Source organism: Sturnus vulgaris, chromosome Z (genome assembly GCF_052056855.1).
Source record: "Sturnus vulgaris isolate bStuVul1 chromosome Z, bStuVul1.hap1, whole genome shotgun sequence".
NCBI classification, from domain to species: Eukaryota; Metazoa; Chordata; class Aves; order Passeriformes; family Sturnidae; genus Sturnus; species Sturnus vulgaris.
Genome location: NC_142283.1, coordinates 65,604,502 through 65,630,893, shown reverse-complemented (window position 1 = coordinate 65,630,893; position 26,392 = coordinate 65,604,502). Strand labels below are relative to the sequence as shown.

At 35.5% G+C, this 26,392-nt stretch overlaps 1 protein-coding gene across 2 annotated transcripts in view; it reads left to right on the top strand.

Moving 5' to 3' along the window:
• Positions 1-23,265, top strand: part of NDUFS4 (NADH:ubiquinone oxidoreductase subunit S4) — a 47,756-nt gene extending 24,491 nt beyond the window's left edge. The window contains exons 3-5 of one of the 2 annotated variants that reach the window (XM_014889714.2): positions 15,070-15,242; positions 18,675-18,748; positions 23,057-23,265. In XM_014889714.2, coding sequence (XP_014745200.1) covers positions 15,070-15,242; positions 18,675-18,748; positions 23,057-23,160 — 351 coding nt within the window. In that variant the 3' untranslated portion in view covers positions 23,161-23,265. Of the gene's footprint in view, positions 1-15,069; positions 15,247-18,674; positions 18,749-23,056 lie in introns of those variants that run through there. The other variant, XM_088157131.1, reaches the window with a different exon arrangement.
• Positions 23,266-26,392: the final 3,127 nt, after the last annotated feature.

The window sequence follows — 26,392 nt, the reverse complement described above, 5'->3', positions numbered from 1 at the left end:
GCAGTTATAGGGCTAGGTTGCTGGGAGGTTGTATTTACCTCCCAGATGTTTTTATTCTGTATCAGGCCAAGATATGAAATAAGATTAGTTGCTGCAGAGAGTTAAGTATTCCAGGCAGTGCTACACAATGCAGTTTAAATGGTACTAAAATAGTTTTTTCAGCATGGTGAGAACATCTAGGGGCAGACTATTACAAGCATGAGAGGTTAAATAAAACGATGCTATTAACATTTCATCTCGTGTCCTGAAATTGTTTTATCTATAACACTAGTTAACCTTTCCAAGTAACAGTTCAGAAGTCTTAGTACTGAACCTCATTAAAGGACCATTTTCCATCACACTGTAGACAAACTGTAACTCACTGGATACATTGCATAAACCAAACCGGGCACAGAAAATCTGAACCCTTATTTGAGGGTGAGCCATTCATACTTTTGGAAAGGCACTCACGATGAGCTGAAAATGCTATATACTGCAGCAGCCTAGGCCAGTGATGTAAGTCAATGTGGATGAAGGAAAGGCCATGATGTTGTCCACCTGAATTTTAGGAAATCCTTTCCCACATCTTTCTCCTGCAAAAAAAAACCTGCTCATGGCGTAGATGGGTGTGCTTTTCACTCAGGAGAAGTTTAGATGGCCAAGAGTTAAATACTGAAAGGCCAAGTCCAGAAAGTGGTGGTGGATGAAGTTAAATCCAGTTGGTACTGATCATAAGTGATGTTTCCTAGCGCTCAGTATCAGAGCTAGTCCTGTTTGATATCCATATTGGTGATCTGGTCAAGGGGATCAAGTGCACCCTCAGTCAGTTTGTAGGTGCCACCAACTTGGGCAGGAGTATACGCCTGCTGGAAGGCAGGAGAGTTTTGTAGGGGCATCTGGACAGGCTCATTATTGGACTGAGGCCAACGGTGTGAAGTTCAACAAGACTTAAATCCTGCCCTTGGGTCACAACAACCCCAGGCAGTGTGGGCTGGCACAGAGTGGCTGGAAAGGAGCTGGGGGTGCTGGTGACAGTGACTGACCATGAGCCAGGGTGTGCCCAGGTGGCCAAGAAGGCCAATGGCATCCTGGTCTGGATCAGCAATAGTGTGGCCAGCAGGAGCAGGGCAGGGATTGTCCCCCTGTGCTGGGCACTGCTGAGGCCACACCTCGAGTGCTGTGTCCAGTTCTGGGCCCCTCCAGAAAGACTCCAAGAAAGACACTGAGGGGCTGGAGTGAGACCAGAGAAGGGAACGGAGCTGGGGCAGGGTCTGGAGCACCAGTGCTGTGAGGAGCAGCGAGGGAGCTGGGGGTGTTTAGCTTGGAGAAAAGGAAGCTCAGAGCACACATCATTGTTCCCTACAACTTCTTGAAAGTAGGATGTAGCCAGATGAGATTGGTCTCCTCTCCCAGGCAGCAGTTCATAGGAGAAGAGGAAATGGGCTGGATATTTGGAAGAATTTCTTCACAGGAAAGGGTGTAAAGCATTGGAACAGGCTGCCTCAGGATGTGGGAGTCACCATTCCTGGAGATGTATGAAAGATGTATATATATGTGTACTCGAGGACATAGTTTAGTGATGGGCTTGGCTGTGCTAAAAATTGGATTCAATTATCTTACAGGCGTTTGCAGTGATTTCCTTGATTCTAATTACTATTGTGAAATCTATGTCAAGAATCTTAGCAGCTTCCTTTTGGCTGTGTAGAAGTATCATTTAGTGTCTGTTTTAAATCTTTACTACTAGATAATCCAGTAGTAACAGTGTATTCATAGGATTCTCGGAATATGAACCTTTTCCACCACTCCAGTCCATTTTTTCTAGAAGAAGACTGTGTTATTAGCAAACATCACACGGTGTTTTCAGGATTGAGTCATAGTTTGTTCACTATCCAAATCCCAATTTTGGCTAGGATTAAAAATTAGTGAAATTGTATAATCTTTGTTTGATTAAAGAACCATAGACTTTACTATAATAAACAGTGATAATACTGCAGCTCAAAGTAAAATATACAAACAAGTGAAAAATAGTCTGGAATGATGAAACTTCTTCAAAACTCAGTCTGATAGTCTACAGTGCTATGAATCAAAGGACATACTAAATCATGCTTTAACATGCATTTGAAAGTGTAATGTGTAATCATAGCTTTCCCAAGAACTGAGAGTATATAATACACTTTACTTTGAAAACCAAATAAAAAATGTGTCATAAAGTTATGTGTGAGACAGTGTGACATTGCATTGAAGACTGTGTGTAGGAGCTGTTTTTGCGACTCAGTGAAGAGAAACACTCAGCAAAGTATGCATTTATTAAGGACAGGCTTACTAGATTTTCTTTTATTGAAACTACTATTTCAGCCAAGAATTCTCCAAGCATTACCTCTGTGCTAAATAATAAGGATATAGTGGATGTTCTATGTTTGGGTTTTCAAAATGCTGTTAAACCATTGTGGGTTAATTCCTTAAGGGTGAGGTGAAGCTGTTTCTAAATTACCTTAATGGGATAAAAGAATTTGCAATAATCTTTCATTTAATCCACTCTAGCTGCAGTATTTATTCAAGTGGCTACCATAAAGAATTCAATTCAGGACAATGTTCCTATGTAGATGAGGAATCTAACTTAGAAGTTTTTCTATAATTTATATATGTATAGCTCTGATAAGAACTTGTCATATTCAAAGCATACACTGGACCAGGATGGTAATTTGGGTGGGGCTTTAGTGTTACTCATTCCGTTCCCCTAGCCTCAAATTTTCCTCTTGTGGCTTGTCTTCCTTTTATTTATTTTTTCCTCTAAATTGGATCAGCAGCTTGCATTTTGCTTCAGAATAGCTAAAATTAATGAAAAATATTGAAGCTGTTACATAAGATTAGGCTAATAAAGTTTTTTTCCCATCCTTTACACTGCAAATATGTTTTAAGAAACAGTTTCTAGTTTTGTGCAAAGGGGCTTTCCATATGGAGCCTGTGATTTGGAGGAGTACTTCAATCATGATTGTGTCAAGTAAGCAGGTCATCAGCTTATTTGAACTGTGTTGTACTTGAGATTCAAGATTTTAAAAAGTGTTTTGTTTTCCTTTGGTCATCTGCAGTTCTGTGTTTAACTGCTCTGATGTTTGAATGATTCTAGAGGCTGATTAAGGTATAAAACTACATTATGGAATTATTTCAAAATTAATTTTTTCAGTAAAAGTAAAATATTCAAAAGAGAAGACCACTAGGAAGGAAAACACATGCGCATTTACTTTAATAAAACTGTCTAATTTAAGAATGGACTTGCATAGGGTTAAGTGCTTAAAGGCCTTTACTCTGCAGTCACCAGTAGTTTCTGTGAAAGTGCATTTTTGCTGCAAAACATAATCTTTAAAAAAGCTGTTTTTCTATTTCTTTGTTTTACCTTGCCCACGCTCCCCCATTTCCCAACCCCCCTCACCCAGTGAAGACTAAGAAATAATACTTTGGGGAGGAAAAACCTTGTTTAACTTAGAAAAGCAGATTAAGTGAAATTGAATATTTGAAGGGTTTAATGACTCTGGAAATGGTGATAACCTTTCTTACTTCATCTATACCATTCTTATCTGCCAGAGTATATATTTGCTTTTAAACATGATTTTTTTGTTTCTAATTGAAATAATTTAGCATATCCTTCTTTATAGTTACGGTTGGTAGTTGCATTTGGGCTTCATTATAGTACAAGCTCAGGTATAGTTACCAGTTTATCTAGTTATGTACATACTTTCATTGCTGCATATTTACTATATTTTGCTTTTTGGCAATTAAATCTCTCCTCAGTTGGACTATCCTAGCTCAATTCTGTCTGTCGTACTTGCTGCAACTTGTTTTTGTAAGCAGCTGTAGTTTGGTGAAGCTTGCAGTGGTTTGGAAAACCCAGCTGGCTGATAAAGTGATTTCTGTAAGAATGTCTGTAGGCAACAAGTTACTCCCTGTGATAAAGAAGGTTTCTATAACTCTTGACAGTCCAAGTAAAGAAATTTCCATCACCTTCATCTGTCTTCTAAGAGCAATAAGTATTGCTATATTACTAAAGTTCAGTTGTAAATACTTCTGGTGTTCAATTTAGAAAACTGTACATTTTTCAGGTAGCTCAGAACCCTTTATAAAGTGATAGATGGTTGTATCCATGAGGGCAATTTCCCTTTCATCCCTGTATAGGTTTATTTTGGGTTTAGGCTGGGGTAAAAGATTGGGATTTCTTTGATCTGAGGGTCTTTTTGTACATAGTAGTGCTCCCTATACTGGCTGTTGGAAGGAGGGGTGTCTGCAGTTGAGGTTACACAAAATTTTTTGAGTGTCTGTTTTCTCTGCACTTCCTTCATACAGCATTATTGTGCAAAAATTTCAAGGCCTCAATCTAGAGCACTTGGTCAAAGTATGACTTTTTGAATGGTATGTAGGTTTTGTTTTATTTCATTACATAGTATTTAATTTTCTGTCAAAGAATAATGCTTTTGAAGACGTTGTTGTGATGGCTGCTCAGAACAAATTAAAGGGGTCATTGTGCTGTGTTTAGTTTGGATTCCAAAGGGTTATTCAACATGCAAATACTTACTTGGTTTTGGAAGTCTGAATATGTAAAACAGGTTTCTAATCTGCTAGAAAGAAGAAAACTAAGTCATTGATACAACTAAGCAATCAACAGGAGTAAGACGTAACTTCATTTTTTGGAGCTGTTTGGTTCAATGGTTTTTCTTTTTAAAGGGTGGTATTTCCATATTCTCATAAAACAGTTCCATTATCTGAACCTTTTCTAAAACACCCAAGTTAGTATCCCATGTTATGATATATTTCTGTAGATGCCATGAGGGTTTTTTTGTCTTGTCAGAAATAGTGAATAAATTCCCATACAGTGCTCTTTTTTCTGTGCATTCAGGTGTGCTTTTCTGCATTTCTCTAGTACTAAGTTGTAGACTTAAACCACAGCTTCTAGCCTAAGAAATGCTAGAAAACCACAAATCGTAAGAAAGTTCCTTGTACAGACTTGAAAGCTGTTTCTAGTCATGAAGTTCTAGCTGAATCATTTTATCAAGTCAGAAAGGAAAAGCTTTCCTTGTCTGGAAAGCCTGGGAATCATCATGCTGCAAGAAAGCTTGAGGCTTCTTCATTGCTTTCTGACTCTACTCAGATCATCAATGATGCTTTTCAAATTCTTGATGGCATGTTTGTGAGATATCTTTGAACTACTTTCATACTGGCAAAGCTAACCTGTATTAAGTGGAGACATGCACCATGGAGAGAACATCTCAGATCCAGAATTTTAGTATGCCATTTAGCTCTTGTGTTGTGAAGCACGCACTGTAGGGAAATTGCATAGTCTCTTATGTATCTTTTTTTGGCATACTCAATTCTACTCACTCCAGGTTTAAAGCAAAAGAAACTCTTTGCAGATGGGAAAATAACTTATCCTATTACCCATTACCCTGAAAATTTGGTTAACAAGTGAGAAGAAGCTGAGCGGTGAGGAATTGCTACAAAATGCTGGTAAGACATACCAAAGACAGTACTTTTTTAAAGATGTTTTAATTACGTTGCAAATATTTCTAAAAAATTATGACTGGTTAGTAATTGTTTTAAATTAAATATTTTAGCTTGCACTAGTATTTTTTTATTCTTCTGGTTTGTATTTTTTCTTAGGACCACATTTTTGTTGCTGGATTGACTATATTTGAAAGCATTCTTGAGTCAACTCATTCTGAATCTGTTGAGTCAGAAGTTGAATATCTTCTCTCTAATGTCTGGACCCAATACAAATTCTTACTTTTTTATCACCATTTAGTAAACACAATTGTACACTGTTTCTCCTTTGATTTTTTTCCCACCAGCAATAGAAAACTGGAAGGAAACATGCTGTGTATCAAGTTGAATTTATTTGATGATGGATTTCTCTCTATATTATTAGAAACTATACAACTATGATTTCTGTCCTGTAAGTAAAGGCCAAGCATATAAAGGCCAAAGCACTAATTACAGGAATGGACTTCTAGAGATAACAAACTAAAACCAGTTGTGAAATAATATGAATATGTTCTAGTTACGATTCAGCTTTTTTAGAGGGGCATTTTTGAAACCATCAATTTTAACTAGCTATATAGATAAATTAAAATAAACCCATTTTGTCCAATGGTACTAAGGTATATTTTATTGATAACATTGAAACTGTTGAAGCCGCATCAACCCTTTCCATCCCCACCAGGAAGTAATGACTGCACTACTGTTAGAAAAGAACCTTCTAAAACACAGTTAAGGTTTAAAACCTATATGCACTAATTAACAAAATACAGTGAACATTTAAGCTGTTAATAGCCGCAACATCCCTGATGCATAGACCTTCAATATGCTAACACTGCATAACAGTTCTCTATTGTGCATCTCTTTAATGAGGGTAACTGTGTCAGTTCTTTTCCTGCTTCACTACCTGCTGTGTATGGAAATTATGTACACTATTTAGCACTTTCTTTCAACTTCTAAAGTGCATGCATATTACATAGAAGCATTACATCCTGCTTTAGGATAAGGGGCAGCTTTTAACAGGTCTGATTTCCTTGTAGTTAATCTTAAGTGCAACTTTTCTTCTTCTAAAAAGCATGCACTAACAGGGATTTTGCTCTAAATTTGCATTTCTTGATTGGGGATTTGCTTCTGTTTTTCTCTCTTGTGTCTCACCCCACTTATAACTGTATGGGCAAAGATCTGTTACAGAAATAATTTTCTCTATAAAGGACATGTGAAGAATAGAGAACATGCATCACAATGAAGGCAGGCATTGGTTGAATTTCTTGATACTGTTCTTAGTAGCAGACCATACAGTAGTGTGACAGAATTGTCAAGTTAAACTTTAAACCCTACTATTTGCCTTTTTTTTTCCACCCTCACCTTTGATGAATAAACAGAAGCCTACATAGTTTGCTAAATTTTAAAGCTTAAAGTTAAATGCTGCTCCATAGCTACCATTCAGTAGGGAATTAATTAATTGGTAGTTGTGAGGTGAAAGGAAAAGAACTAGAAAAGGCATGATAATGGGATTTAAATTTTAGTATTCTTTGCTCTAGCTTCCTGCCTTGGGACATTGTTACTTACTTAAAACTGAATTCACTATTAATGTTTCATACGCTGTAGTGACAATTTTTCTTATGATTTCATAATAAGAAATCTTACCAGAGTTACCAGTTCCTAAGATACTGCTGTACATCCAAATGGGTACTCAACAGTTCAGACCTTAAACTATTTGCTGTCCGGGTTAGATTAGGAATTGACCAAGGTGTTCCTGCCTCACAGCAACAATTCCACTAACTCTGTGTAAGTAATTTCCTAGTTCCCTGCAGTCTCTTACCTATTCTGCCCCCTTGGGTCTTTTGCAGCTTCGACGGATAAGGGAGCTTTGAGAAAAAGGCACATATTTAACATCAATTGAAACAATTTCCAAAAACTGAAGATTATGGAACAAGTAGTGCCTGAATTTGGGAACTCTGCTGGGGCCTTATTTGGAAATTTTCTTAATTGGTACTTTAAAAAAAGCTTTGTAAGGTTTTCAGGTGGGCATAAAGTAGATAATAATTTTAAATTTTCTTATTCCTGAAAAACAGTAACCTTAAAAAATTCATTTAAGTCATATGTTTATGGATTACTTTGTAGATCCATAACTTTTATCGAATGTTATAAGTAAGTTCTTTATCAAAATAGCATCAGAAACACACAAAAAGTACAGAGATTATTTCCAGTGCACAAGAGCAGCCTGAATTTTGGCTTTCACTTCAGATATGAAGACCTCATCCTGAATTGCTGGTTAAGGCTCTTGGTGTCCATGATCAAAACTGGATTTTATAGACTATAAATCATTGGTAATGAATAATTCACCAAGATGATATTGAAATACTGTGTTTAGCTTTGCAAGACAATCTGCTTTACTGTGACTTATGCTAAGATTGTATTCTAAATAATCAAAACTGCAAACTGAATAAATTGCGTTTGAAAAACATGCCATCACTGAACTACAAGTAAACTTCAATATGCTATTTATTTACTAGTATATACAAAATTGATCTGAAGAAATAGCTACAAAGTTCTTTATCCTAGGTAGTGTCTATCTGCTAGTACTTCTCTCTGCTTTCTTGCAAAGCTCTTTCCTGCCTGTTCTCTTGTTTTCCACTGAGAAATAATGTCTGTAAGTGCAGTTGTATATGGTAAGTAAAGTAGGGAAGTGTTCCCATAATGTAAATTATTCTAAGATAAATTGGATTGTTTCAGTTTTTTGGTTACCCTCTCATTTTCAAAATGCAGGTAAACTAAGACTGCCCCTTCTTTGATTTGAAAGTCTATCATCTAAAATGTGGCTGTTATCTTATTCTTCACTAATTGATTTTCTTGCATGTTTTTTAATCTGAGCATTGTGAGTTTCTAGTAAAGTGCTTGAAATACGTGCACTGTAGAAAACTGTATTTTTAAAAGGCCTCGCAAAAAGATCTAGCCACTTGTCTGTGTGTACAAGCAGGATTTGCTTGCATATGCTTTGAACGAGCCAGAAAGTATACTTTCTTTGTTGCTGTATTAAAAGAAAAAGTAATTTGCAAGATCTTGTGTAATTCAGACTTTTTTCTGTCTTCTTCAAGATAATCCCGCTGTTTGTCATTTTGTCAATTTGACTAACATTGCATCTACAATGACGTCTCCTATGAGTAATAGTAGCAACATCAATCTATTTTTACAAAATATACTTTTTGCCCCTAACCGCCCCAACTTTCCTCTAATTAATGCTTATTTTTCTTGATATATGGAGAAACCAAAGTGTAAACCCAGCTATTTGATTTCCTTTCTTTTTAACATCTTTTTATTTACCCAGACAACATCTACACAGCTAAGACATACCGCTACAGGAAAAAAATACAGTATTAATAAATAATACATTTTTATTTCTTGTGATTATTTCTTGACAGAAAAATGATACTGAACGAGAAATAATCTGTCAGTGCTTAAAATGGGACTTAGGTGTTTCTACTGTTTAATTTTTAAGTTTGTAAGATCAGACTGCAGGCTAAATGGTTGGTATTTTTTGCAAGTGTGTCAAGAAAAAATGCCTCTCTCTTTTGAGTCTTGTCAGGGTACTGAGAAGTGCAAAATTATAATTTTTGTTTTTCTTTTCAATGTTGTAGTTTAAACTAAGAAAACCACAACTCAGCAGCTTTTCCCATAACTTGCAAGTAATCACTTTTATAAATACCAATTTTCTGTGACTTTTGGAGGAGATGTAACTAGAAAGTTTGGTGATGTACTGCAAACTTCTAGTGAAGTGTTTTAAAGACATGAAAGGACTGGTGAGAAGGATGTTTTCTACTTATTACTGTGAAGTCATGTCCAGTTGTTATTCCTATTTGCTCTTGTGTTTTTCTCAAATCACAGATTCAAAGACATACTGGTTTAATGGTGTGTGGAATGTGTTATGCCATTTTATTTTTAGTATCTCATACAAACAAGTATAGAATAATATTAAGCATGTAAAATGTTGGAAAAGTGTAGTGAGCCTTTGGAGCAGGACAACAGGGAAGTTCTCAAGGAGTTCTTGCAACTGCAGTGAATTCTCAGACATCGTGGTTGCTATAGTATTGCCTTGGCTGTGAAATACAAACTGATGAATAGAAATGCTGAAGCTACCAGTGCTTGTTTTGAATGCTGACACTTCCTTTGCATAATGGCAGTCAGCAATCTAAAAAGATTATAGTGGACTTAGCTTGACTCCAGTAATGTGATAGTTTCTGGTTCTGTTAGACCTACTTTTCTCCGTTTTCAGTTTCTCTTTAGTTTTTTGCAAAACTGCGTGTGAAAAAAAAAATTCTTTAAATGGAAGCTTTCATCTTTGTTATTGTCAAATTCTATTTCCTGTTTACAATGTTTGGTTTTCTTTTTTGAAAATACGATTCTTTGGGTGTTTTTTTCAGCTTCTTTATTAATCATTCTGTAGGATAGCTACATGGGAGAATATGTTATGAGTAATACCATGTTGTTCACCATTTACTGTGATAATGCAAAATGATTGTGAAGCCTGAAAGAAAACTGTATCCTGTGTGATACAAAGTTTCCTAAGGGCAAATATGCTTTTTCCCCTTGTTTTGTCTGTAGCTGTTAGATAAATGTTGTCTGACCATGTTTAGTTCATTCTGCTCCATTTTTCCATTTGCAGTTTACATAGCAGATTCTGTTCTCTTGCGTTTCCTTCAAAAATATTGCAGTGAAATGTAGAAACACAAATGTTCTGATTCTGACTTACAGTTAAGCAGCTGAGCACATTAAATAAAAACTTTTTTCACAGAAGCTACTTTGTGGGTATTATGCAAGATGTTCTGTGCTTTGATATAACAACTTCTAAATAAGTGAATTGCAACACGAATTTATAGCAAAACTTTACGTAGTTAGTCTGGTAAAACATGTTGGAGGTAGGGAAGAGAGCAAGCTGTTGTAAACTCCTATAAAGTACAGAAAACTTCTACTTTCTCTTCATTCTAACAAGTGTAAAACTATTAAGGTTAAGTAGGTGGGGCAACCGGAAGTAATTGCTAAGGCCAGTGGCATTTTTGTGGTTTCATAAAGGCAGACGCTAATTATTCAGTTTTTATTTAAGTGAAATGATGCCAAAAAGGAGGTTCCTGCGGAGCAGCTGCACTCCTTCAGTGTTACCCTAATTTACCACAGACACAACTGTCACAAATAGAACTTTTAAACTTGATATATAGCCACGAAAGTAAGGAGTCCTTTGTCTGGAATGCATGCAGAAGAACTCCTTTATACAAATCAACCGGCAGATGACGGACAATGATGAAAATTTGATTCTTTGAAGTCATAATGGTCATTGAAATGTGTGAAATTCTGGTATTGAAAAGAGAGCGGCTAGCAAGACTCTAAATCCTGGGTGGTTGCTGGAAGCTTGCTGGGAGGTTTTTCTGTGTTTTGACATCAACTTCCCATTGCTTGTTCCCTGTTTCCTTTATTTAAAAAAAAAAAAAAAAAAAAAAAAAAAAAGGAGTGCTAAACTGTAGGTAGTTAATAGTGGTTATGTACAGTTTCTGTCTTAGTGGTGAAGGAAATGCCATAGAAGAAATATGACACCTTTATGCACACCTGACCCATCTATTCAAAACCATTTGTTTTCAGAGCTACTTTCAATCATTTTGTCTCTCTCCTTTAATTAGAGAGTTCCATTTCTTGTCCCCTTTGGAATTTCTGCTATTAGTGGAGGACTTAAAAGAAGGAAATTCTCGTTTCCTTTAAAAGTCATCTTCATGCTGAATGGTGCTTTCATTGACACTGCCTCTGTGAATCAGTTTTTCTTACTGCTGCATAGCACATTTTGTTTGTTACTACCCTTCCCAGAACAGCTTTAGCAGGCTTTCCACCATGAGAAACATTCTTAAATAATGTAAGCTGTAATAAACAAAAACCACTATATTTGTAAGGAAATTTTATGTTATTTCTGCTGTTAAAAAAAAAGTGGTTTGTTCCTTTAAGCTTATTTCAAGGAGAGACAAAATGCCTCAAATTTAGTATTAAATTTTCTTGACTTATCAAAAAAAAAAAGAAATCAGAGTTTACTATTCAAATAATACATATATATATTATGAAAAACAGAATGCGCCTTTTAGATGCATTCTGACATTTTAGGTGTCTGTTTTTAAAAAGTCATTAATTTTTAGTAAACCTATACAGTTCAAATCTCAAGTCTTTTATATTGTCATCTAATATCTTTAAGATTTTGAATTCTGAACATCTCACTAGTATCTTAATATGCTAATACACAAAATTCATTAAGGAACACTTTAAAAAAAAAGATAGTAATGTGAAACTAGCTGTCAAAAATATCTTTGTTTTGGAAAGTTGGTTCACAGGTAGTTTCAATGAGAACTTAAACTCAGAACAAAGCACTGAAGACCCAGTAAAGAGTTCAACCCAATGCAGCATAGTTCTTTTCAAGTATTATATTGTTTTAATGGCATCTTGGAGCGGGAGCTTTAGCCCATTGAAATGTCGCTTAAAGGACAGGTTCTTCTGTCACTAGCTGGAGCTGTGTGGATGAAATGATCACAATAGAGTGTTGTAATGCATTTTAAAAGTGTGAGAAATCAGTTTGTCTAGACTAAGAGTGCGCCTACAGGGAATAAGAATCTTAGAGCTTCTGTGCTCTTTAGGTGTCAAGTATGTGATAGATGCCAAGCCTTTTTATTCCATATCTTTGGCAACAGCTCAGCTATGCTACAGTACCTTACATGTCTACAGCAAGCAAAATCAGTGATTTTATGTCAGGACAACTTGAGCTTCAGCAACCTGAAACTCATTGTCCTAACAACTGTCTGTTCAATTGCCAGCTTTTAAAATGGGAAAGATATCAATAAATAATTGCTAGATTCCCAGAAGGCATGAAAACTATAATGGATGTTAAGTTTGTGGAGCTAGCAACACCATGTAGATATTTCAGTTTTGGAAAGCAGGCAGGTTTTGATTTTTAATTTTCAGTTTGAAAATATTTTTATGGGATTAATCCTATATTATTAGTGCAATAACCTTGATTTAGAGCCAACTGAGTGCCCAAAAAACATAGCTTGAAGGGTTTGTCTGGGGTTTTGGTTTTACTTTCATCCAGATAAACAAGTCTAGGCATTTCTTTACTATGATTATCTCATAAATATATCATTTGCTGATTTTAATCCTCCTTTTAGACTGTGTTCTGTATGCACTGTGCAATTTTTTTATGATTTTCTGGTGTTAAGTATTCAAAAGAGAAAATAGGATATGTCCATAATGTTATTTAATATAATATCTTTATTTTAGTAGTTCCAGATTATTCTGGAAGAATTCAAAAACTTCTAAATCTGAAGCATACCATTCATAATGAACTTATGAGTTGCTGAGAGTAATAATAGTAAAAAAAAAAAATAATTTTGAGTTACTCTGAAGTTTACATATCTGAAAGTATTTGATGATAACAACCCCAGCATTTTTGCACATACCGTTGTTTAAGAGTAGAAAAAGAAATTTTTTGTAACTATTACTACGTTTTCTCATATTTGTTAAATATAGACATAAAGGCTATATTTCAGCCTATTTGTATAAATAAGCAAATTGAAACGTTGAATCCCTACCAAACTTTACTGCAGGTAAAAACTCCTTTTTGTTAAGCTAAGCACTTTGCCAATTCAAATCGGAAAAATTTAAGCAAATTCCTTCCTAAACTTCACTTTAAGCTTCAGCAGTGAGAAATGCCAATCTGTCAGAAGGTATTTTTACATAGGTGTTGCAACATTCTAGTAGCTGGTACTGCTTCTCTTTCATATCACTGCTAGACTCATATTGAAAATAAGAGTGACTTGGTCCTAATGAGAGCATTTATAATGGAATTGCTAAGATACTCTGACAGTTTGTTGTGGTGGTTTGGGTAGAAATGTCAGAAGTTGGAAAGCTAGTGTGGATGCTTGTTTCTTGCCCTTGCTGTCCTAATTGTAAATGCAAGTCAAATGCTTTAAACTTCCTCCCTTTTACAGTTTTAAGGGACTGGTGTCTCAAATTTTCTGAAGTAAAATTGAAAATGAGAACTGCTGCATTTCAAAGGATGGTCTAGTGACTGCATCGGGAAGTTTCAAGTTTGTCACAAAGCAAAGTCCCATTAAGTTAGTAGGTACTTTTAAGTAAAACGACAGTGTTCTGTTTAAAATTTCTCTTTTCATTCAAGTCATGGCAATACTGTCAGGATAAGTTCAATATGGCCGAAGTTTTGCTGCAGTTTTCTGGACTTTTACCAGTTTGCTACTTGTTTCTGGAGAGAGAGAAGGGGAGAGAAGAGGGGAGGCAGGGGAGGGGTGGAGAGGGATGGGCAGGGAGGGAGACTGAGGAGCTCCCACTGGCCTTTTAAGTATGTAAGGAACAGGAGTAGTTTAACCTCCTTAGAGATGGATTTGATGTTTGATTTCAGTTTTTACTAGGGTGAGCTGACAGGTTAATTTTGCATAATTACTGTTTAGTTTTTAGCAAGAATGTTCACTTTAATTATATCAGATGCTGCTGAGGGTAGTTTTTCACTGCAGTTCTTGTGAGGTTTTTCCCTATCTTATGCTTTGTTACAGTCAGTTAATATTTTTAGGCTGGTTTGAAGGATTTATCTTTGTTAGGTTTATTTGGAAAGCTCATCCCTCCCTAGTAGGGGAGGGCATCCTACTATATGTAACAAATTTCTTTTTCTTTGAAGGCTGGAACCTCCTGAATAATTTTGTCCTTCACAAATATACTGAAGAATGTTACCAAGCATCAAATGTCCCTCTCTTGATCTTGAACCTCCACAGAACTGTCAAATGCCGAGTCATAACTTGAAACATGAAGAGAGGGTCAGCTTTATTTAACAACTAATGGCTAGAGAGATAAGAGGTGAATTCTAGTACCTTCTCTGCAGTCCCAAACAATCAGTAGCATATTGTGCAAAAGATACTACCTTCTCCCTCTTCCTTCATGCTAAGGATAGCTTCTTGAGCCACCTTAGGTGTTGGTGTCTCTTAACAATATACAGAGTTAAGCCCAAGGGAAAGCACTTACACTGCAGCATATATTTGGCTGGCAAGTATTTTGGTAAATAGTCCTGTTCATGTGAGGTTCAGACTTCTAATGCTAATGTAAAATTTTGGAATTTGTCAATGTTTCAGTCTGCACTCTAATATTTTCCTGAAGGAATAAAGTGTTTGCACTTTTCCATATTTGCTATAGCTGGTGGAAGTTGAAGCAGTCCTAACTTAGCAGCTGTGGACAGAGAAGGATAGGGGGAAATATCCTGTCCCTCCTCTGGCTCTAGCTGTTTTGTAGATAAGCAAGCTCAGGTAACTGATCCAAGCAAAACCTAACTCAGCCAGGGGAAGCAAAATAATAGCAGCCCTAAAATGTTATCACCTTCTGTTGTGCTCAGCTGAAATCATAATGTCTTTTTCTAAATTTTTTTTTCAGCTTTTGTAGCTTTAAAAATAAGGCTTGAAATTATGTAAAAGGCATAAGCAGTACTTTTTACAAATCTCTTATAAACCCTTTTTTAACAAGTCGTGTTATGTTTTTTTTTAGGATATCACTACTTTAACTGGTGTTCCAGATGAGCACATCAAAACCAGAAAGGTTCACATTTTTGTTCCAGCACGTAATGCAATGCAATCAGGAGCTAACAATACAAAGAAATGGAAGATGGAATTTGATAACAGGGAGCGCTGGGAGAACCCTTTAATGGGCTGGGCATCTACGTGAGTACTTAGTGAATTTGAAAATACTTTTCTTCTATATTTGGCTCTCACTAGTAATCTAAATTTGAAATATCCTTTGTACATTTAAATCTGATTGTATTATAATATTCCTTACAGTAAGTGGTTGGGTTTGTTTGATTTATGATCTGTTCAGTTTAAAAGCAGATTCTTAAAGCTCACGAAATCATCTGGAAGAGTTTGAAAAAGATGTTAGCTAGACTTTTCAATGATTATACTGTAGTGATGTTACTGTGTGGCAGCATCAGGGCCGGAAGGTCATTAGTTACATAAAGTAGTAAATCATTCTCAGCTCTCAGTTGCATCTTTTAAACAAAAACAACAATACTTTCAGCTTTTTTTATCCTGAGGATCTAAAATGAGGAGTCATAACTAATAAAAAACCACAAGCCCAGCTGTTTAAAATAATATTCAATTTGTTAAAATATTACCAATATTAGCATTAAAACCTCTTAAAAACACAAAAAATACAGAAAGGTGCTGCTCTTAGCTAAATATACTGTACTTTGGAGATGTAGTTACTACTTATATGTATCTAATTTTTAATTCTTTTTTTTTCCTTATGTGAATACAGTACCTACATTTCACACTGTGGTTCGAATTACTGTAAATGCTGAGAGCTATGCCAGCAATTCCCCTGACAATATTGTAACTTTAATTTGGAGCTGTCTCCTTTGAGGCATATTCAGAATAGTTAATTATTAGACATAAACCAAAATCAACCACTAGAGATTATTTTTCAACCTTCAGAATGAACACAATGTGTACTGAAAATATCTGGCTCCAATCATACTAGCACTTACCATGAAAGAATACAAAATTCTATGAAAAGAAACTTTAAAATCTTAAACCTGAAATAATTTCAGGGTACATTTTTTGAGATGTGTTAACACTCTAAATCCAGTCACAGAAATTATTTTTTATATATGTAACATAAATGTATCCAGAAATTTAATTCAAAGTAACTGAAATTTAGTTCAAGGTAACTTTGAAATCAAGTCTTCCTGTTGAATTGATTTCTCATAAAAATTTGAGAAGGCTGTACATATGGGGTTTTTTTTGGGTAGGGAAAGGGATTTCTCATGGGTAAGCAAGCTCCAGGTAGGATAAAAAAAGGTGCTGTGTTGAGAATTGACACCGCTAGGTTAAAGGTGTTGTAAATTAGTTTGTATCCATTCATTTTTAAGGCATTCTTGTAAAAACTATTAGTATACACTCTGGTGTTACCATTCAATGCCCAAAAATACCTAAGAAGAGTTTCTTCTCTTGAGATTTAATTTCTGCAAAGAAAATTCCTTTTACAGTTTTCCATTTACTTTTGAATAATGTAATGGGATTAGTGGGTTAGAGCTCTTTAGAGTCTACATATTAAAGCCCTCTTTTCTCTAAACCAAATATATTTACTCACCTGTAGGTCTTTCCTATATTTCTGTTGCTTTATAGTCTTATTTAGGGCTGGAGGTTTTTTTCACTTGTTGTTTCTTGGCTATTTGGGCTTTTTTTCAGTGAAAACTATCCAGTTATAGATCTAAGTAAAATGGACCCATGGCATTTATTTTTATTTGGAAGGTTTTGTTACACGAATGCCTAAAGACAGTTCTTGAGTACACCTTTTAATATAAAGCTGTAAACAAAGAAATGTGGAAAGTGCGAAGTTTTCATTGTGTGAGATCTCGTGAGAGAACAAAACATGGAATCCTAATTTTCAGTGACTGATAGAAGAGCTGGGGGTAGGCATAGGTAATTCTGCAGCACTGGTAAAACTGACACTATCAGGACATCATGCTGGACATCATGAAATCCAGTTTTCTTACATGGATAGCTCATTTATGGAAATAAATCAGAAATGTATTTAGATTGAATGAAGGATGATTCAACATAAAACTAATAATTTCTACACAATTCTCATTTCCCAGCTGCCTCTGTCCTGGGAGGCTTTTGCCATATTTGCAGGTCTCAACAGGCACTGGTCCCTCACTGCATTTCAGACCTAAAGCTTCTTTGTTCCTTTTTAGGAGTGTTGAAAAGATTTTCCTAACCCAAATCATGGAAGAAAATAATGATAAGTAAAAGTTGTCACAATATTGCAGTACACTAGGGCCACTTGATTCTCCACTGGTCATGTCATCAACTCTTAGCTCCTAATTCACTTAACTGCTGTTATAAGAGAAGTCTTTAAATGTCTTAAGAGAGCCTATCACGGTGGCTTGCAAAAGTGTAATTTCTGTCTCTATCCTGGTTTTCTCTTTGTTTGTTGTGTGGTTTTTGTTTGTTTGTTTCTGATTTTTTTATTGGGGAATATATTGGATATATAGTGAACTCCATTTTTCCATGTGTACATCAGATAAAATTACACTGTTGCCTTTGCTGGAAGCGAGATTCCCCCCTTTCCCCTCCCCCTTCTCCAGTCACAGGCTTTGCCCTTTATTGTAGAGAGTTCAGTGTATCTTCAGTCTTTTCTCTTCATTTATCCTTCTAGCTTCAAAGAGAGAACAGTTGAGAGGCAGCTCCTTCAATAGTTTTTGCAATTTGGTCTTGTCTTTCCAGTTGTCTCCCAGGCTCATAGGCGGTGTTGTCGCAGGGAGGTTTTATCTATCTTTGTGTTGCTACAACCAGTATCTCATTTCTTTAAGAGTTAGAACTCCTACTTTCTTCCCCCATCCTTTATCACTGTTCTTAAATTGAGCTTTTTTAGCAACAAATAAGGCAATTTTGTGTTTTAACTGAGAATTAAATTTGTTGCAAAAACCTTTATGGTATTTCATTCATGCAGTTGAGGAATAGCTGGTCATCTAAAACCAACCACTGCGTAATTAGTTAACCAGCAGTTTGCATTTTAGAGCTTCATTTTCAGTTGTGGCCTGTGAGCTGCTTGCTGTGTAGGAATAAATTGTGCGGGTCATGTGACCTCAGCCAAAGCAGAACTCTTAATATTTTTAATGTAGTTTTCAGTTTCTGGTTAATACCTTCTCTGCTCACTTCAGTATTCTGCTCTTTTCTGTCTGAGATTATTCTTCCTCTAGCTGCTCTACAGACTCTTGGTCTCCTTGAAATGTTCAGAATTACCTTAAAACTCTTGATCTTACATAAAGAGAGGGATTTTACAGATTTAAATTAAAGAGTCTTGCAAAGCACTTACTATAATTTTAGCAAGTGGTTAGACATGTTTGTCTAACAACCCAATTAATTTTTGTAAGTAGTTGTGAGGGAAGTTTAACACAATGAAAGAGTAAAACAATATTTTGCATAAAGGAAGTGTTGACCCTGAAAATAATTTTAAAGTCTTTTGAATGTTTGTGAGTTGGTGTACTACAGTGAACTGTGTAATACAGCCTTTAATTTAACATTTGAGATGCAGATATAATTTTTTTCTATTTCCAATATGCCTAAAAATTCTTATCTGATTACTTACAGAGCTGATCCTTTATCCAACATGGTTCTTACTTTCTCTACTAAAGAAGATGCCATTGCTTTTGCTGAAAAAAATGGTATGTATTGTATGTATGGGCTATGAGGGATTCATCTTTCCATAGGCAATCTTGATCTCAAAGTATTAATGACAGAATAAATGCAGGATAAATACCTTCCCTCTGTTCTGCAGAGTTGGTAGACCACTAGTGTACTACATGAGGAGGAGGAAAATGGGAATGGGGGATATTTCCAGAGGTGCTGAAGGCATTGAATCTAGACTTTACACTCTCTAGAAAGGTGTTTCAGCCATTAATATTATTAACATGTAATATTAAAATTAAAATGGTTTTTCAAGTATCTCTGTTTTGAATGAGAGCTGAATGAGACCTTGCTCAGGTCTTAGAGGAAAGTTAATAGTTCAGGTGTATCCCAGACTTGGTGTCCCAGATGCATGGCAATGTGATCTTTGCCTGAATGCTTAACATGAGCATCTTAGTTCTTACTAAGGGAAACTGTCTTGAGTTCTTTTAAATGTTTGATAATCAGAAAAACTAAAATTAAATGACTGCCAAGTAAGCATGTTGGACTTCATTTGTGGCTATGTTGCAGCATAGATTTATTGTAAAAAGGAACCCAAGATGATCAGCAAGTCCAACTCACTGCTCCTCGAAGGCCTACCTAAAATCAAATCGTGTGACTAAAAGCATCACCGAGATGCTCACTGAAGTCTGATAGGCTTGGTGTCCTGGTCATCCCTGGGGAGCCTGTTCCTCTGACCATGCTCGCTCAGTGAATAAGCTTTTCCTGTTGTTGAATCTGGACTTCCCCAGACACAGTTTCGTTCCATTCTTTGTGTCCTGTCACTGGTCGCCAGACAGGAGATCAGCACATCCCCTCGCTGCTCCTCATGAGGAACCTGTAGATTTAGGATATTATGCCTAACTCTGCCCAGCATTAGAGTCTAAATACATACTCTTGATGATAATTCTAACTTGTGAAAAAGACAGTAGGAAAGTCAGTATCATCACTTAATAATTTTAAACCAATATTGTGTCAGAGGGAATGTATCTGTAAACTTAGTTAGGTTTGTATTTCCTGACAGTATGATGGTACCACAAACAGTACCCATAATCTCAGCCTTTTGAATATTTAGTGGTCCTTTTTAGTGTTATCATGAATTTTTTTCTTTTCTTTTTCTTTTTTTTTCTTTTAAATCAACTCCATTTTCCTTAAAAAGTTAAGCTTGATAATTAGTCCTTACGGATGTGAAGAAGATTAATTACATTGAGATAAAGCCAGGAATAATGCACATGAAGTCTTCAGAAGTCTTCATTGTGGTCTGCAGCTTTCAACTGTACTTAGTGTGGGGTAAATAGTAAAGTTCCTTGGTCAGACCAAATTATGCAAAGTTGTTAGATGATTGACTGTGCACCACAAACATGGTAAGTCCATTAACTATACATCTAAGAAACATGATTTAGATGTATTGCACATTAAATGGCATAATATAACATACAAAAGATCAATCTCAAAGGCTGTGAGACAATGGAGACCTTGGAAATCAATGTGCAATTTATTTAATTTTTGATGTGCAATTAATTTGCACTTTTTAATAGTAAAGGCTAGAATCTAATTTGTCTGTTCCTATTCGAATGTAATTCTTTTTGTCTTAGTAATGCTAATTTTATTGAAAAATAAGTTCTGTTACCTAAGAAATTAATAGGATCATATAGGATAATCTGTGCAATTTTATTAGTGTATTTTACTGTTTTATGAGCAAGTGAAATTTGAGAGAATTTGGTATAGTTGCATTTATGCTTCTGTATTGTTCATATTATTTCTTGAATAATTCGGTATATAGGGGAAAAAAATTAATGTAATGACCTGCTTATGTCATCTCTTATATAGATGTTATATTTTGTCTTTTCAAAATATGGATTCGAGTAAAATGCATTTGTTCGGTGTAGAAAGTTTATGCCTTCGCTGGGCTAGAAATTTCTCCATTGTGCATGAAATCACCTAAACTAAGGCTATGACTTGGTATTAATATTAGTAGTTGAGTATTCATTTAGCTTGCTCTCTTAATTTTACCATAATTGAGATGAGCCAAGCTTTTCTGTAGATACTGGCTTGCCTAAATTGTGATTTCATTTCTATTTATGCATATGATATGTGCATAATGTTTTCTGTAGTGATAGCTTCAATATCATATGTAGCTAAAAATACAAATTTTACATTATTTAGTTCTGCTTTTTAAAATACATTAGAAGTTAGGAAGTTAGCTTCTTAACCAAGAACACTAATACTTACCTCACTCTGTTCCTCTTATATGAACCACACAAATTTTCCATCACAGAATTCCTTAAGAACTTGGAGTGTAATTTCTGAAAATTCTAGATATTGCAGGTTATTTTGGTACAGCTGGTAAACTTAAGAGTTCTTTGTCACCTTAAGGAGATAAGCTGTCTTTCTGCCTGCCCCTTCTGATATGTTTTCAAATGTCAGAGTAGCAGCTCTGGATACAGTTACAGGAGACATTGCTGTCCAAATATTACAGCTGAGGATGGTATGAGTTCTAGGCAAGGAGGAAACATTTTTAACTGGAAGAAATTAACAATTCTGACTGTTGACCTATTTTTTTTGTCGTGTCTGACATCATTTAAACAGTTGTTTAAAAACATACAGCTTAAGTAACAAGGATGGAGAGTTTTTCTACTCCACAATAACCTTTAGTCAGGTGGTGAGGGTGTTCTTCCAGAGAAGGTGCAATCTGCTTTCTCTCTACTTGACTTGTATGGCAGGGCTCTGGGCAAGAGTAACTTCCCTCAGCATCTGGTATTTTTATAGAAGTGACCTCTGCTCTCTGTTGTGAGCACCTCAAAGTGCCGGTCCAAAGGAGTCTGTTCCAAAGTGTGGAACCTAATCACATATGATGGCCTCTTGCAATCATTAGTTAGATATAACTAACCTTAAGCATTTTGGATATCTGTGGCGGTGCAAGTCATTGTGCTGGCAGTTGCAAATTTCTTTTAGAAGCACTCGGCCCCTCTCCATCTAGTGTATAAAAAGATGAAGCAATACCTTGGGGCTGTAGATTCCATTCCAGCAGCCAAGTGTCTCAGTGTTAGGTGTTACAATGCTGAATGTTGCAACACTGAAGTCTGTCTCTGGATCTAGTTCTGGCTGTTTACTCAAGCTTATATTTTTAATCAGAACAGGAGGCAAAAGCCAGTGTTCTCACAGATGGAAAGAATATGTTTTTAAAATCTCTGTTCAGTGTTTCTTACAGAGAATAGTTAACTTGGAAATTAACACTAGTTGAGACTAATAAACATGAAGAAAATGTTTGTATGACATTTGTGAATACGCAAAACTGAGGTAGTGACATGACAACTTGTGTATCTTACAGAACATTTTGATGTGTAGGTGTATTGAGTGTTTACTGTGAGCACCTTAAGTATAAAAATGTAGATATATGTTAAGCATTTTGGGGCTTGTTAAAACTTTCAGTTTTAACACTAAGGAAGAAAAGTACTTTCTTACGAGTATCACTTAAAACTGCATATTTAACCACTTCTGGCTTCAACTGAAGTATCTCAACTTTGAGTGAAATATTGCAGCTAAAGAAACCAAACTTTGGAATAGTGAGTGCTGCCCTGGCAACTTTCCAGGCACCTGGAGGCTGCAATCAATTTGCATTTTGATTTACATAAACACTAATGTCTCCACCTCCTCTTTTCTGACATTTTTAAGCATTTTTCTTGCTTAACTATCACATAATTTACTTGTCTTCTATCACTTCATTCCCTTTTCTTTTTACTCCTGATTTTTTATGTTCTTTTAAAAAATGTTAAGTATTAAACTCCTATCTAATGTTGAAGTTTTTCTTTGCTTTTTGGTTTTGGTTTTTTTTTTTTTTGATCCTCATGCCCTTCTTTTTATATTAGCTTTCCAAGGTCTCCGTTGTTGCCCAACCTTTGAGATTGATCTTTTGTATGTTATTTTATGCCATGTTTTTTCTTACCTTCTTCATTTCCTGTACCAACATACACAGAGCTTTAGTGCTTCTCTGTGCTATGGAATTGTGGAGCCATGAACTTACAGGACAGTTAGTCTTCCCTGTTGAGCTTTTCATTGATGACTGTCAATTTTTTTGCATGGAGGTCTGTAGTATGGTCAGGTCTTGCCATCTCTCATAATGGTCATTTGCCACATTTATGGTATTTCATTATTCTCCTTTGCCAACTAGAAAGGAATGGATTAGTGGGTGCCTACATTGAAAAACTAAGTTAAAACCTTTTAGTTGTATTTGCTATATATTGTATGCTGGGAATATAATTCTCGTTGTTTCTTGTCTCACCCTGCCATTACCCTATATCCTCTAGGCTGGAGTTATGATGTTGAAGAGAAGAAGATGCCAAAACCTAAATCCAAGTCTTATGGTGCAAATTTTTCTTGGAACAAAAGAACAAGAGTGTCTACAAAATAGGTTGGCATTGGCTGTGCGACTGTGAATAAAGTCAGCTGTGCTGTATTTATAGTCCATGTATAATACATCTCTTAATCTCCTAATAAATTTGACCTTTAAACTACAGATGCATCTTGTGATGTCTATTTAAAATGGTTTTCATGTCTCCAATTGAACCTGTTACGAACTTCCCTAAAAATAGAGGAGATTTGAAGTGTTCATACTTCTAAAAACTTACTGTACTAGGAATCTATCAAAGGGAATGTTTGAAATCAGCTGCAACTTTAGGGGTTATAATTGATCTTTGATGGTAATTTTATATCTACTATTTAAACTTCTGAAGTTTAATAAGTTCAGTAACCTTTGCAAAGTCTTTCAATAAAAACTGTTTTTTTTCTTTCTATACAAAGCAGTATTGGCAGTTGAAGAGCAAAGAATGGGTATAACTCAAGACTGTTCTCTATAAATGTATGTTATATAACTCCTTTCTGCTGAAATTAATACTGTCATTATTCCAGAAGCATTCGTGACCAGAATAGAAAGCACTGAGTTTTGTTTTGGTTATGGAGCAGATTTAGTCCGAAATATTAAGATTCTAGTTGTTTCTCTGGGATGTTCTTGAAAAGTGAAAGTTTTCAAGCCAGTTAAATGTTCACGAATGAAGTCAGAATACTTGGGTGCATCACTGATTACATAATTACAGTTCTGGATCTTTTGTTGCTGGTTACATGTTTATCTCTATTGAGGTTTCCTGTTGCTTAACAGGAGATGTGCAGATAGCATCTCAGCCTTAACAGCAAGTACATATTCTAAGCTCAGTTTGTCTTAAATTATTAAATTATTAGTTTTAAAAATGCATAATGTTATATTTGAAATCTTTGTTTATATATCTTTGACTGTTGCTTTATTTGCTTTAATTTAACAATTTATGGTATTCACACATGATCAGTAAAACTTATTTCAAATGGGGGGGTACACCTTTTTCCTATGCAACTGAGAGTTTCATCTCAGCTGTCACAAAGATACAGTTGAAACATCTCTCTCCACATAGACTTAAGTAATGGTGTGAGTGCCGTGTTAGATTTTAACTGAAAGAAGGCATAAAACTATCCTGTATTTCCCAGGTTTTATTATTATATGGCATATATTCTTGTTTCAGTTTTAACTAGCTCCCTATATGCTGGCTAGCATTCATGTAAGGCATTGAGTCTGACCCAGTTTCAGCATAATCAACCAGTTGGATGAAGTTGCTATTTTTCTATTACAGATAAAAACTATTACTCCAATTCATCTTCTGTTGAATTTTGAATGCTGCATTTTGCAATGGTGCCTGAAGTCCCCCAGAAACGCCAAAGTGCACCAAACTGGAATCTTAACAGCCAGAATCTACTGCATCTCTTCATATTCCAGTTCAGCTTAATATGCTTATCTTACTAAGAAGACAGTAAAAAGAAAAGCCATTTGTTAGTTTTTTTCTTCTGTTTTTTTCCAAGTAAAGAGCAGCAAGTTCTTAATTTAATGATCTTCAAGCTTCGTCAGATTATCAAAATAGGAAATCCATGGTATCTTAATACAGAAGAGGCACAGCTTGGTTTTTGAAATGACATGGTCCATTGAATTGACTGATTAGTGTTAGATACCTAACATTATCTTTGGACACCTAATTAATGAAATTGCTGTTAATCTATACTTCTTGTAACTAGAACCAGTTTCACATAAAACACAGTTTCATATTTTTGTTTCTCCTGGACATAAAAGGAATTTTGATAAATCCTCTTCTGTTTCTAAGGAAGAAATCTTTTTGTTTGTTTCTTTGTTTATGATTGTGTATTATTCTTACCATCTTGAAGTCTTTAAGTCGTGTTTGAGCCCTGATCTTCTTTTCCTTTGATCATTTTCTTAGGAATTGGATTTTTTGTTCCTCTTTTATGGTTTAAGAATGACCATGGTGACAGTGGTAATAGAATTGATTGTAGTCACTAAGGTCTTCAAACCTTAGAAGTAGTGCTGGGGGCATGAGCTTGGAAAGGATCAGTTGCAGCAAGAATATATTTTAGAGATCAGAAGTTCTATTAGACACTAAACTTCTTTACCCTTTCATTAGTTTACCAAATTATTACAACTCTGGAAGTTTTTTCAGCTGGAACTGAAATTGTAGAAGATGATATGACCATCTTTAGTTAAGTGCCTTCAGAAGTGAATGTTTCATAGGTGAACTCCAGCTTCTATCTATTCCGCAATGTGTTGGGATAAATAAAATTGTTCCTGAACCTTGAATGTGTCAAAAGGCGCAACAAGTAAACTACATAATTGGTCATTTATCCTGAATGAGACTAGCAAATCATCTGAAGGAGAATTAAAATGCTGAATGATATTACAAATTCATTTTGGTGGTAGATTTAACTGTGTTGCATCCAACTAATCTAAGCTTTTATTATGAGGAATATATGAAACCTGTAAAAGTAACAAAATCATTACTGGGTAAAGAAAAAGTGTAAAGCTCACAAGTAAACTGAATATATTCTTTACCCAGTGGGATTTGTTTGCATCTCACGTGTCTTGCCATCTTACATTGCAGTAGCAAAAGAATGTTAAAAAATTACTAGACAGTTGTATGTTGCAGAGTAATGTACCACAGATGTTACATTTACATTCTTTCACGTTTTCATTCTTTCATTCTTTTGAGCTGTGTTAGAATTGAGGTGTTTTCTTTCCAGTTTTGTAGCTTCCATTATTGTAGAAAGCCCTATGCAAAGAACAGGCTGATCTGAAGTACATTGCACTTTGGCTTCGGTAGTTGTGTTGTGTGAAGTACTGGAGGCAGCATGCTGCTGCTAGAGACAAAGTCCTTTCCAATTTCTAGCAAATTGTTCCAAAGAACCGCCAGTTTTCTGAAAAAGGCTTATTATCTGTCATTGCTGTCTCAGCCAGCATATCATAATGAGTTTTGGATTATTTCTGTCAAGTCTTCGTGAAAATTCCTTCTTCAAAGAAACAAGCAGCATCATAGTATCTTTCCTCCCATATGCTACTACCTTTTACTCCAGTCAACTCTACAAGATATGTGGTATATAGATTTGGGGGACTTTTAGTGTCTCTTGTCCAGTTGATGTTTTCATAAATGAGTTTTGAAAGGTTGTGTAAAACTAAGAACGTTTTGATGAAATTTTAGCTTCTCTAGTAAACTACAGTGTCTTTATTTTACCACACATTTGTGTTTCCACTTTCCTGACAGCTGATACCAAGTGTGCAT